The sequence below is a fragment of the Hemiscyllium ocellatum genome, chromosome 34 (assembly GCF_020745735.1).
Source record: "Hemiscyllium ocellatum isolate sHemOce1 chromosome 34, sHemOce1.pat.X.cur, whole genome shotgun sequence".
In the NCBI taxonomy this organism is placed as follows: Eukaryota; Metazoa; Chordata; class Chondrichthyes; order Orectolobiformes; family Hemiscylliidae; genus Hemiscyllium; species Hemiscyllium ocellatum.
Genome location: NC_083434.1, coordinates 22,426,695 through 22,439,849, shown reverse-complemented (window position 1 = coordinate 22,439,849; position 13,155 = coordinate 22,426,695). Strand labels below are relative to the sequence as shown.

General features: G+C 36.9%; 1 protein-coding gene across 4 annotated transcripts in view; it reads left to right on the top strand.

The window, feature by feature from the left end:
- Window positions 1–13,155, top strand: part of si:dkey-118j18.2 (uncharacterized) — a 67,813-nt gene that overhangs the window by 45,957 nt on the left and 8,701 nt on the right. For 3 of the 4 annotated variants that reach the window (XM_060850288.1, XM_060850287.1, XM_060850289.1), the window contains 2 exons: window positions 10,634–10,702; window positions 12,905–13,064. In XM_060850288.1, coding sequence (XP_060706271.1) covers window positions 10,683–10,702; window positions 12,905–13,064 — 180 coding nt within the window. In that variant the 5' untranslated portion in view covers window positions 10,634–10,682. The remainder of the gene's footprint in view (window positions 1–10,633; window positions 10,703–12,904; window positions 13,065–13,155) is intronic. The other variant, XM_060850290.1, reaches the window with a different exon arrangement.

Genomic DNA, 13,155 nt, shown 5'->3' with positions numbered 1-13,155 from the left:
AGGAATAGTCATCTTTTAACTGTCAATTTTCATCTACCTAGTGCATCCTCCAAAGCAATGCCTCTACAATCAGAGTCCAGTTGCCAGCCAGTCAGTCCTGTCTGCTCTTGTTGCATAAATGTTGTTTACTTGCAAGTTGCATTTCTTTCACATGTCCTGTAAAGTGCGGGATGCAAAGCTCCACTAAACAGTGGAGCAGTTTCCAGCAACAGTCATGTTCCCTACCACTAAATGGCAATAAATGCATTTTGAAAATAATTGTAAAATATTTCAATTTTTAAATGTTAAACCAAATCTTAATTCCCACATTGGATCTGACTATTTGAACTGTGGAGGGGTGTGTAATTTATTAAATTCACAAAATGATTAAGTATGCTTCACTGTTTCTGAAATTGACACTCTTGACTGGGAAAGAAATATGGGTTTTAAATTGATACCAGCAGAATCAAGTAGTGTTAGTTAGTGATGTTTCAACGTTAGTCAATCTGTATGTGATGGAATTATTCAAGCACTTCATAACCTAGTCAGTCTTTTTGTTCTTCCTGTAAATGTGACTGTGAATTCACAATGAAAACAATGCAACCAACAATTTAAATAATGTAGAATTGCAGTACAGCAAATACCAGAACAGCTCCAGAATCATTACCAATACAGAGGAACCTCGGTTATCCAAATGAGATGGGCAGGCACTATTTCGTTCAGATAATTAATTATTTGGTTAGTTGATTTCCTCTGGGGCTCGGAGTTTTCTGTGGGGTCTGCTCCCTGTTCAGATGACTGGCCCCCAACTCTGTCCGCTTCCACCCCGCAGGCCCCCAACCCCATCCACCACCGCCCCCAACCCCGTTCAACACTGCCCCTATGCCTGCCCCCAACCCCACTCCCCTGTCCATCCCCACCCACCATTTTTATTCTTCTAACAGGTATTAATACTTTAAAACAAGAAGCTTACATTCTTAACATGTTAGAATGTTTAACTGCTAAAATTGCTAATTAAAGTTGAATAATTTACTGCGCAATGGTTAATCTAGAATAATGTGTAGCTTTATAATCCCAGCTCATAGTAATACTAACCAAGTCAGAGTAGTTTGATCATTCTGGTGTTCAGTCACTGAATTGCTTAGCTTCAAAGACCTGTGACTCTTTATTGAGGCAGGTTATATACAAATGAACAGTATACTAAATAGGATATGAGTGGGTTTTTTTTAATTAACATATCTTGCACAGCTTTTTGTTCTAGTTCCAGAAGCCATGAGGTAAAGGCCAACATTCCATTAACCAGTTATTTTGGGCATATACAATAACTTAGTGATTTCTGTTCTTGAGCTGCTGAACTTGTCTCCTCACTATTTAGAAAATACTTTCACCTGGAAGTTCTGATCACAGGTAGATATTGTATCATACATTGGGTGAGTTGATAGGATGTCACTTAAGTAGGTGAATGCTTAGGGTAGGTAAGGTGTCAGGTCTGATTGGGTCTCTTAAGCCTGTTGCCAGAGGTGTTCCAGATGCAGAGCTGTTGCCTCCAAGGAGATTTCAATTTTGCAGGCAATTCCTGCAAAGTCAGCTACATTTGCACTTCCATCTGGGGAACAAGTGGATCTATACAGAACTTCAATCTACCTTTTCAGAAACGAACTTTTTTGGATCCAAATTGGATGACTTCACACTTCCACACTTCTTTTGTTTTTTTCCCCCACATGTTATAATGCCGTTGGTGGAAGAGCAGCAGAGAAATGAAGACAGTTTTTGGCCGAGAATAATGAAGACTTTATCTGACTTTTAACACTAGTCTCCATTTTGTTAAACAGAAGTGACATTTCAACTTAATTAACACAAAATGTTTGAATTAGCACACCAAACTGGTGGAAGAAATCATTCAAAACTCTTGTGACCAAGCAATGAACAATTGGACCTTCAGGCACATTACACCTTTCAGTGATATAATGTTGCTTTTTTGTCACATTTAAATTCTTGATATTTGAACTTTCTGCTGTGTTTCATAGCTCATCTGTTACTTCCATTTGGCATCACTTTGAAGTTTTACAGCAACAGATAGTTCTAGTTATAGAGTTTGGATCAGTGCACTATGTGCTTTGGTAAACAGAATCCTGTTAAGTTTTGCTTACACTTCATATTTCTCAGTAAGTGCTATATGTTTGCAAGATATATTTATACAGTTTTTCTGAGCAGATTTTCCATTGTGAATACCTACATTGTATCCTGTCAGAATAGCAATGGATACTTAGTACATCTGATTTGTGCATATGATAAGGTCGTGGGTTCAATATGATTTGATGTCTCTATATAGGATAGATGCTAAGAGTTCTTAGACAAAATGACACTGTTTTAGGAAGAGAGGTCTTCTCTTGGTAGTATAATTTTTTAATTCTGTAATGGGATGTGGGCATCCTTATTGAGTCTTTATGAGAAGTAAGTAAATTAATGGAAGACGGCCCATTGGATGTTCGTTATTTAAATTGCAGAGCGTACAATTTCCAATTCAAATCGTATTTGGATGTGGACATAAATCACTGTTCTTTCATTGTCACTGGGTTAAAAACCAATTCAAAAATGAATTTCTAAGATGGATAATAAAGTCCCGCTTTGGTGGAGACATTCCCACGTACCAAGAATGAATATTTTGAAAAGGGCTTATATCCATGTTCACAATAAATCAGTTTTTCTTGAGCGTTGTTCATTTAACTTTTTTTTTGATTAATGTAAGAATTTTACAAATTAGAAAATATGGTAGGGTTTTTTTCAAATTCTATGTCAAAAGCTCTAGCTATCTTAAGTGATGGGTCTGAGATACAAAATACTTAAAATCTAAAGTGTAACATTAGTGTATGGATTCAAGATTTATGTAGATCTATAATATTATGCATGTATTCTATCTAATTAACACAGATAATGTGTCCTGACGAAGGTAGATTCCAGCAACTGAATTGCAATTTAATAGAGGTGTGTTGTAGACTAGTATTTCATAACAATACAGAATCTTATTTTCCAGCATGTTATAAGAGTATGGAGGGACAGAGAGGAGATTCACCAGGATGATGCCTGGGATGGAGCATCTCAACTATGAAGAAGGTTGGATAAGCTCAGGTTGTTTTCATAGGAGCAGAATAGGTTGAGGGGAGGACTTGATTGAGATGTAGAAGATTGAGGGGCATGAACAGGGTGAATAGAAAGCATCTTCTCCCCTTACTCAAAGTAGAAAATAAGTGGGCACATTTTTAAAGTTAATTTAGGTTTAAAGGGTATTGAGGAAGACTTTTTTTTCAACTCAAAAGTACCGGGTATCTGGAATGCATTGTCTGGGAGAGTATTTGAGGCAGGTAACTTCACCATCTTTAAAATGCATGTGGATGAACACTTAAAATGTCTTAGCATTCAAAGCTATAGGCCTAATGTGTGAAAGTGGGACGAATGTAGGTAGCAGTGTATTTTTGGCAGTAGAGACTCAGTGGCCTGAAGGGCATCCTCTAATGTGTGATTCTATGAAACAAAGCATTGTTGTGTAAATGTATTCTGTGCTCTGACATTTATGTTTCCAACTGCTCTGACTTGAATAACAAATGAATTGTGGGTGTTATGAGAGGATTGTATTATTTGACATCTTTGTGCAAGAAACAAAAGTAAGCCTAAGCTATAGAATGCCAGGCTTGAATCAAAAATACATACAAAACACTAGGAAATTTTAAGTGTGTTTATTGGTTTGGAGGTTGTGGGGTACTGTGATCAAAATTCTCAAGATGTTAAGGGAGGAGAAAAGGCTAATTGAGATTAGCTATTTCTGCAGGTTGGGGAGATGAGGATTTAGGACATCATTTGTTGAGCTAAACATTTCCACACCAAAATTGAGAGACTACTGCATGCAAAAGGTGCAGGCCCAGAATTCACTTCTGCACCAGCAATTGATGCTCAACCTATTTTCAATTTTAAAATCAAAGATTGATGGGTAACTGAAGTTAGGTTGCGAGTCATTTTATTTCTGTAAAGTAGCTGTCAGTGCACTCAATTTTAAGATGCTCTTTGGTCACTTTTTTTGATAAGACTTGAAAATGCAGTAATGATTTCCTAATTATTTTCTCATGTTTTGTCGTATTTTTCAATTCAAGTCTGGCATCTTCTAGCTCAGACTTTTGCTTTTTGGACCAAAATGTCAACTGATTCTATTGTTGGTAAATTAGTTTCTTTCATATATCAACTTCTTGTTTTATTCTTTTGAAACAACTGGTAGGCCTAATTAGATAAGCATAGGCATCAAGGCAAACCTGACTACTGTTCACTAAAAGTTTACACATTGTAGACAATAAATAGTAGCAAGTTCAAACTAAATAGGATAATGGATTTTCACTTTTATTAAGTTTTGCTTTAAGGCAAAGACAAAACTTATTGAAAATTTAGTTGGTTTGATCATCTGTTATTATTTCAAAAATGCATCTTCCCAGTTTGCACATTCAATGCATGAAAAGGAATTTTGATAACTGGAATGCTTTTGTTTCTGTCCTTGAGTGCTGTTAAGTTCACTCAAAGTTCTTGTTTTTTCTTTACATTGTCCTATACAAGAGTGCTTTTCTGCAGGCAATTGAGTGCAGTAGCCAGGCCTAAAAAAAACCTGGACGTTCTGAACTTCATATAAAAGTGAAATGATATCGTTAGGTTTGCAGTATTTTAGTGAAGGACAGTAATTATGTGTAACTAAAACAAAATGGTCAGAATTGTGAAAAAGGACGATTTATGTCATTAAGTGCTCCTTGTAAATTAGTTGGTGAATAATTTTATTCTTCGCTGAAGAATGCCCCAGTGATAAATTTGCAACAACATTCTTATTTTTGATTGCACTCAGGCCAACTGAGATTTAACTTGAGCATATTTAATCATTTTTTTAAAGAGTACTACTATGACCTTCCTTTCTTTCTCTCCCTTTAAAGTGATCAGCATCAGTATCATTGAAACTAACATGAAATTTAATGTATTTTGTTTTAATTCTCCAAGACTTTGCCTTCCTTTTTGGATTTGGAATAGCTTATTGCTTTCAAAAATCTGTATATTTTGAAAGTATTTTTCTGTATTGCCAATTTTCACTCTGGTCTCCTGATTACAGCCTTTGATGACTAATAGTTCCAAGGCAATAGTTGTCCTCTGATATTTTGATTGAATGTAGATTGTTAATTGGAAGCTTTTTGATGATGAGGGGGTAATGCGACAAACAAACCTGTTTTCCATTGTTGGGACCACTGACTAAAGATGAGCAGGATCAAGATACTGAAATAGGGGAGTCAGCACTATTTTGTGATCATAGGAACAGAAGTAGACCATTAAGCCTCTCAAGTTTGTTTTGCCATTCAGTTGGATCATTCCTGAAATGTAACCTATCTTCAGTTACTCGTCAATCTCTGGTTTGTTCTGAAGGTGTAGGTGTGTATTGTACCCTTAAGAAGCTGGCACAGACTTAGGTATAGAGTATGCTGAAAAAGTTTGAATATAACATTTGCCTGTGAAACCAGTGTGCAGCTGAGTTGCCACAGTACACAACAAATTCGAATTCAGCAATCAGTTTAAATTATACTCCAAAATCCAATTGAATTTGAATTTAGTGTTTTGATGATCAAACCAATTAAATGATCTGATGTTTTGGAGTTTACAACAGGACATTTTGAATAGGTGGGGGAGAACTGCCAAGAAAACCAACACAATTAGACTGCTAGCCAAATAGCTCCCTGAAAGGCACCTGTCCAAAACAAATGTTGTGCAGCAAAAGCCTAAAGAAGAGACAACCCAGGAAAACCTGGAGAGAAATCTACAAAGGAGAATCGACAAAGCTGGCTGGTTTTGAAACATCATTTTTTTTTGTAAATCTTTATCAGACCAGTATTGTAGAGTGGGAGGTAAAAGATAGGTTTAAGAGAAAGGAGCTGTAAATAGTTGTTGTTTTAATGTTGGACTTAAAGAATAAAATTATTAATTTTTACTCTAAATAGTTACCTCTGGGTAGTTCTTTGCCTCTCAACTTAACAGATTACGACATGAGGTGAGCACCTCTGTGTGTCGGGTTTAAATTAGCAGAGGAGTTTACCTTGTGTCATAACAGGTTTTAAAAGTGCAAATAGGTCTAGCATCAATTGCTGGGTGGAAGTGAGTTCCAGGTCTGAATCCTTGTGCGTAGTAGTCTTTCTTAATTTTGATGTTGACATCTTTAGTTCATTATTTTTAAATAATGCCCCAAGTCCTTGCCTCCCCAACCTGCAGAAGAAGTTTATCACAATTAACCTTGATTTTCCCCTTAACATCTTGAGAGTTTTGTTCAAAACACCCCACACCTCCTGATTTGTAGTTTATCTATGTTTACCTAATTTTTCCCTGTAACTTAATCCTTTTGTGTCCATTGGTATCATTCTATTAAATCTGTACTGTGCTCCACCAAATGCCAGTATACCTTTAATTTTGTATAGAACCCATATTACTTCCACCACTGTGAATGTGGTCTAACTAGGAATTTGTATAATTGAAGGTCAGGTCTGTGACCTTTTATATCTGGAGGATTAGATTACTAAGAGATAAATAAAGACTGGCATTCTATTGGCTTTTTTGATGACGTCCAACATCTGTTTGTGAAGTTGTACCACTGTGTGTACCTGATTAGATTAGATTAGATCACTTACAGTGTGGAAACAGGCCCTTCGGCCCAACAAGTCCACATCGACCTGCCGAAGCGCAACCCACCCATACCTACATTTGCCCCTTACCTAACACACAATTTAGCATGGCCAATTCACCTGACCCGCACATCTTTGTGACTGTGGGAGGAAACCGGAGCACCCGGAGGAAACCCACGCAAACACAGGGAGAACGTGCAAACTCCACACAGTCATTCGCCTGAGGTGGGAATTGAACCCGGGTCTCTGGCGCTGTGTGGCAGCAGTGCTAACCACTGTACCACCGTGCCGCCCACCTGGACCCCTGAATTTCCTAAACCTCAACAATTTATTGCTTTTCAACCTTTATAAAGTTCCTGTTCATTGCTTTTCATACCTTTAATTTGTCAACATTGATATTCATTTGTATAGTTTCTCCTATCCTCTTAATTTATCTGTATCTCCCTTTGCTTTAATGCTTCCATTTAGCACTGCTTAGTGTCGTCAGCAAGTTTGGAAATGCCGCATTTTTTTTTCAACATCTTGGTAATTAATAAATTCGAATAGCTGAAGTTCCAGTACTATGTTCTTGAACGGCATTGTTAGTTTTTTCAACCAAAGCTCCTGTCCAATATTCCCACTGCTGTCACTCATTCAATTTTCTAAGAAGCTCAGTTGTTGCATTCAATTTCCTAATCTTTATTTAACTGCCTCCTTAAGAGACTTTGTTAACTGCCTTCTTGTAGTTGATACAAACAACACACATGGACGTCTTACTTCAGGCACCTTCTAAACAAAATCAATTCAATTGGTTCCTCAAATTGAAGTTCCTGTTTATAAGTCCATGACTAATCAACTGAAAACTTTTGAGGTGTTCCATCATTCTATTGTTAAGTCTACACTCCAGAAATTCCCTACAGCAAATCTTAGGCCGTCTGGTCTATAATTCCCTAGCTTCCCTTTCCCATCTTTCTTAACTGGAATGATATGCACAATCTACCAATCTTGAGGAACGGTTCTCAAACGGAGAGTGTTTGGAGATACCCCAAATATAATCTTACAATATGCCTACCTATTTCCTTTAAACCCTAGATGGAAACCCTTGGAAGTAGAAGAATTACTGCTAATTACTATTATTTTCTTAATTACTGTTATTTTGCTGATAATTTTGGTGAATCCCTGCCTCTGATTTGATATTCATTTGTTAATATGTCTGGCATGCTGACTTCTTCTGCTCTGAATACTGATGCAATGTTTGCCAGTTCTTTGTTTATTGACAATATGGCCAGTATTAGTTTTTAAAGAGCCCCACATTACTCATGACTATCCACTTTGCATTAATGTAAGATTAAGGATTGGCTTTGATTTCAGTCTTAAATTAAAGGTAATGACAATTATTGGCTAAGTTTGAGTGAGACAATCTGCAGTTTAAAAATCTTGATTAGTTACGAAACCCATTCTGTGTACAAGCATGTTTCACAAGTTTTACAATTTATTAGGTTTTCTGATAAATACAAAAGAATTGATACTTAACAAAAACAGATGGTTTTCAGATGACCCTCTTCGTGATTCTATTTCATGAAGCTAGTTGATTGGACACAGGCCCCTTCACCGGTTGACTGAAGTTCTCCTTCTATCTTCCTCCACTTTGTACACCAACCACCAAGAATCACCATTTATTAACACTTGCTAACTGCTACCCTGTGCAAGATCAAAGCTATCGTGAAATCTAATTGGCAGATTAACCATGAATTGTTCATGAACATTTATTAGATTGGCTAGGTCTTTTTGCCCAAATTCCGATTAGTTTATTTAAAAGTAATGGTCACCTTAGTAAAAGCACTTCATTCTGTCATTTTTTGTCAGTCATTTTGTAAGGTCATCTGTTCTGCAATATCTTTTCTCTCTCAATTTACTAACTCCATAGATCTTCACCAAGATAAGGTAGTAGGAGTAAGGAATTCATGCAAAATAAAAATAGAAAGAACTGCAGATACTGTAGATCAGGAACAAAACAGAAGTTTTTTGGAAAGCTCAGCAGGTCTGCAGCATTTGTGAAGAGAAATCAAAGTTAATGTTTCTGGTCCGGTGACCCTTCCTCAGACAACTTTTATGCATTTGCTTCGAGTATGCTGTGTCACACCTTAGTGATTTATTATCATCCCAAATGTCCCAATCGATACATTTTGTATGTGAATGGTGAATGGGGTGTCAATTTAGCAACTGATTTGTTATGAATGGTGTTGAACTACTTGGGTGTTGCTGGAGTTCTATTAAGCAAGCAAGTGAAAAGTATACCATCACATTCTACTGCCTATAAAACATGCAAGGACATGGCTTGGAAGTCAGGAAATGGTGCAAGGTGTCATTGACATTTCCATCAAATGGCACGTACTGAATATTGGTATGTTTAATGATGCTCAGTTTGGGTTCTGTACAGAGTATGTGGCTTGAGGTATCATTACAGCCTTGATGCAAACATGGATGTTGATCTGATCTTTGTATCGTCAAATAGCCACTCTTCTTATGAATCAAATAGTGTCTGTTAACAAGTTACTTGGCTATACAGGATGAGAGCACTCTCAATGATCTTGTCAGACAGTGATTAACTATTATGCCAAAATATCCACCACATATGGACAGAGGCCCATCAGCAGTCCGGTCCGCAGGAAGCGCCTGCACAAAGAGAGAAAACAGAGGCAAGTGTAATATAGAGGCTAGAGATGAAGGGTGGAGTTGAAAATGTGGAGCTTCTCCACAGCAGTGTTTGTGGAGTGGAACTCTTCAGCCACTGCTTCGTTGTTGCAGTTAGCTCACTGTTCTGCTTAGGGAGGGACCTTTATTGGGACCAAGGCTGTTGCTGTGACCTGTTGACATAACTGAAGAAGACATGATCCAACTGCTGTGTGCTGCTTCTGAATGAAATCCGTTTCCTCTCTATGTATGCATGCGCTTTGTGCCACTGAATGGGATATTTGCCTAAAGTATGCAATCACACTGCACTTCATTAACTCTGAATAAGTCGTTTTGTAAATCAAGCCGCATTATTGTATGGACTGTCGTAAAAGTATAAATTACCATATTAGTAAATCACTAATATGTCAATTTGTCTGGCTATGACCACTACCTAAGATAAAAGAAATTCAGACCAGGTTTCATTAATAAACAAGAATACGAACATTGGTTAAATGATAAACTTGCTGTAATAAATAAGTGCCAAAATATATTATTAATTACTAAATATAAATTATGCCCCCTTCATTCCAAACATGTGAAATTCATTTGCAAATAAGACAAACAGTTTTGCTGAAACATTGAGAATGCAAAACCTAGACAAAAAAGAAATAATTCTGTGGATCAAGACTCCAAACCACAAAGTTGAATGAGGTAACTCTCAGTTATTTTTGTGTTTAGCGATGATATCCTGTTTTCAAGTCCAGCAATCCTCATTTTGTTAACTGTTCATTTGGATCTTGAGTCTTTCTGAGTTAGAAATTTTTGTTTTGATTCTTTTAATGCTGGTTTCCTCCATGCACAATCTGGCTGGTTTACAGTCTTCAGGAGATTTGAATGCAAATGCTGTCAGTTCATCGCTCAAACTAACATGAAGCAAATCCAAAGCTGTTGCTAGACTTTTATTTTAGCCCAAAGATACCTAGGCCAATATGTGTCTCAAAATACAAAATCCAGTTTTTAGTTGCCATTGGGTAACCATTAAGCAACAACCACCTTTCCTGAGAGATTTTTTAAAAATTGAAACTGGAAAATGGAAGTTTGTCTCTCCACATGAAATATATGAAGTCCTAGCAATTGATTGTCAATGCAGACTAGTGATGTTGTGTTATGTTTAAGTATTAAAGGACAGGACCATGTGTAAACACTACAAAAATGCATCTTGTGAACAATAAATATGAATTATTATCACTACTGTGTTTGGTAGTGAATGTTTGGGATAATCTTTTAAACAACTCTCTGCTCTGACTTTACAGTTTCTGGATTCTGTCTGTGGTAATGAGAAGTCTTCTCATATGATATACAATGGAACTCTATTGGTATATGTAAGTACTCTTTTAAAATATGACAATGTCAACATAAGAAATTGCAATAATTAGTTACAATAAACTGTGTCACTCACTTTGCACACTTACTGCAGTGATCCTATGTGTTTTAGGTTACATCCAAACTCCGTTTAATTTTTGAAAAAATATCTTGCAGACATGTGGGATTGAAATTTTTAAAAATATCCTTTAAACTTTGCAAGATCTGAAGTAAATTGGCTAATTTGTATATAACTGCAAATGTGTTGCTGGTCAAAGCACAGCAGGTTAGGCAGCATCTCAGGAATTTGTATATAACTCTAGGCAGCATAATTTTAATCATAATCTTATGAAGTTCACTTCACTGCTTCCACATTAGTCTTGGTATACCTTGAAAATGAGCTTTTTTTTGGTAAATGTTTCTCTACTCAGAAAAGCTGCTGTTGGCTATCAATTTATCCATCCTGAGGATCCTGCCCAACCATCAGCTGCAGTTAGTTTTTAATAAGCATCCCTCTGGTAATGCTGCTTGTCTTTGTTCTTGTCATTTTCACTCTTGGTGAGCTTATAATCTAATTACAGTTCCTTTTTTACTTTCATTTTAAGGATGTCCGTGTGCTGCTTAAAAAGGGGTTCAGCATCTACATTTTTTTTCAGCTTTGAAACTATCTGTGGAGTTAATTTTAATCACAAAGCATGCTTCACTTAGGTACCTGAGTGCTTCATTTATATGTAACTCATAAAAATGAAAGTAGGTTTACCCACTGAGCTGGAAGGTTCATTTTCAGACATTTCATCACCCTACTAGGTAACACCTTCAGTGGGCCTTTGATTCCTGCTTTCTCTTTATATATTTGGGTTTCTTTGGGTTGGTGATGTCATTTCCAGTTCTTTTTCTTAGGAGATGGTAGATGGGGTCTAAGTCGATGTGTTTGTTGATAGAGTTCTGACTGGAATGCCATGCTTCTAGGAGTTCCTGGGCGTGTCTCTGTTTGGCTTGTCCAAGGATGGATGTGTTGTCCCAGTCGAAGTGGTATCCTTCCTTATCTGTATGTAAGCATACTAGTGAGAGAGGATCTAGAGAGATCTAGATAACACTCTCGCTAGTATCCTTACATAGTGATAAGGAAGGACAACACTTCCATCCTCGGACAAGCCAAACAGAGACACGCCCAGGAACTCCTAGAAGCATGGCATTCCACTTGGAACTCTATCAACAAACACATTGAGTTAGACCCCATCTACCACCCCCTGAGAAAAAGAACTGGAGATGACATCACAGGAAATGATGTCACCAACCTAAAGAAACCCAAACATATAAATAGAAAGCAGGAATCATCAGCAGTGCTCTGCCTGGAGGCTCACTGAAGATGGTACCTAGTAGGGTGACGAAACATCTGGAAATGAACCTTCCAGCTCCGTGAGCAAATCTACATTCAGAACCTCAACCTGAGCTACAAATCTTCTCAAAATTCACTATTAAAGTGAACTTAAATAGCTGATTCAAATCTGGTCTTGGTTTGGTCCGTGGGAGCAATATTGGCCACAACTTTATAATTTCTTCTCAGTTGTCCATTTTGCAAACTCTGTAGTAAGGGCAAGGAACCTGTTTTAATGAGTTACCATAAACTAAATTATGTAGCACATTTCTCTGTCTCAATGTCTGAGATTACTCTGCAGCCTATCACAATTGTAATTTAAAATGGTATTCAATCTATGCATAAGATCCCACAAATAATAATGTAACTGGGTGTGTTTTTATGTTTACTGAGGGATATGTCCTGACTTTCCTCTTTTGCAAATAGTACTATGGAATCATTTACTTCAACCTCAGACTTTTTTTAACATCACATCTGAAAGATGGTATCTCTGACTGTGCAACACTCAGTCAGTACTGCACTGAATTGTCATCTGAAATATTGTGCTCAAACCCCTGGAGTGGAACTTGAATCCAAAATCTTCTGACCCTGAGGCAAGAGTACTAATATGTTAAGTTGCAAAATAATGACATATTTAATTGCTTTGTAAGGTAGCCATAACTAATAAACTTGTAGGACAGCTAATGATATAATGCAGTGTCAAGTAAAAAAAGGCCAGTGCATTTTATAATGCATATTTTGTCTTAATAGCCTTATATAATTTAAAAGATAAGCTAACTGTTTTACCAGACATTGGGTATTTTAAATATATCATGGCGTAATGAATTTCCTTTCATTCCAACAGAATAGTGATTATATTTATTATTATCAAAATATTCTTCTACATTTGCTGGTATCGTTCAAGGCAGCGACAATTAGATGCTTATCTGAGCAATCCACGGAATGCCCAGATAGTGATTGTTGGCGGCAGGGCCTATTTACATCAACTCTGTGAACGGCAAAATGTAAGTGCTTATTGTTCCCCACTTCCTTGTGATGCATTGTATTCAATTTGAACATAATGCACTTTGTTGAAGACTGACTTTGAGGCAAGCA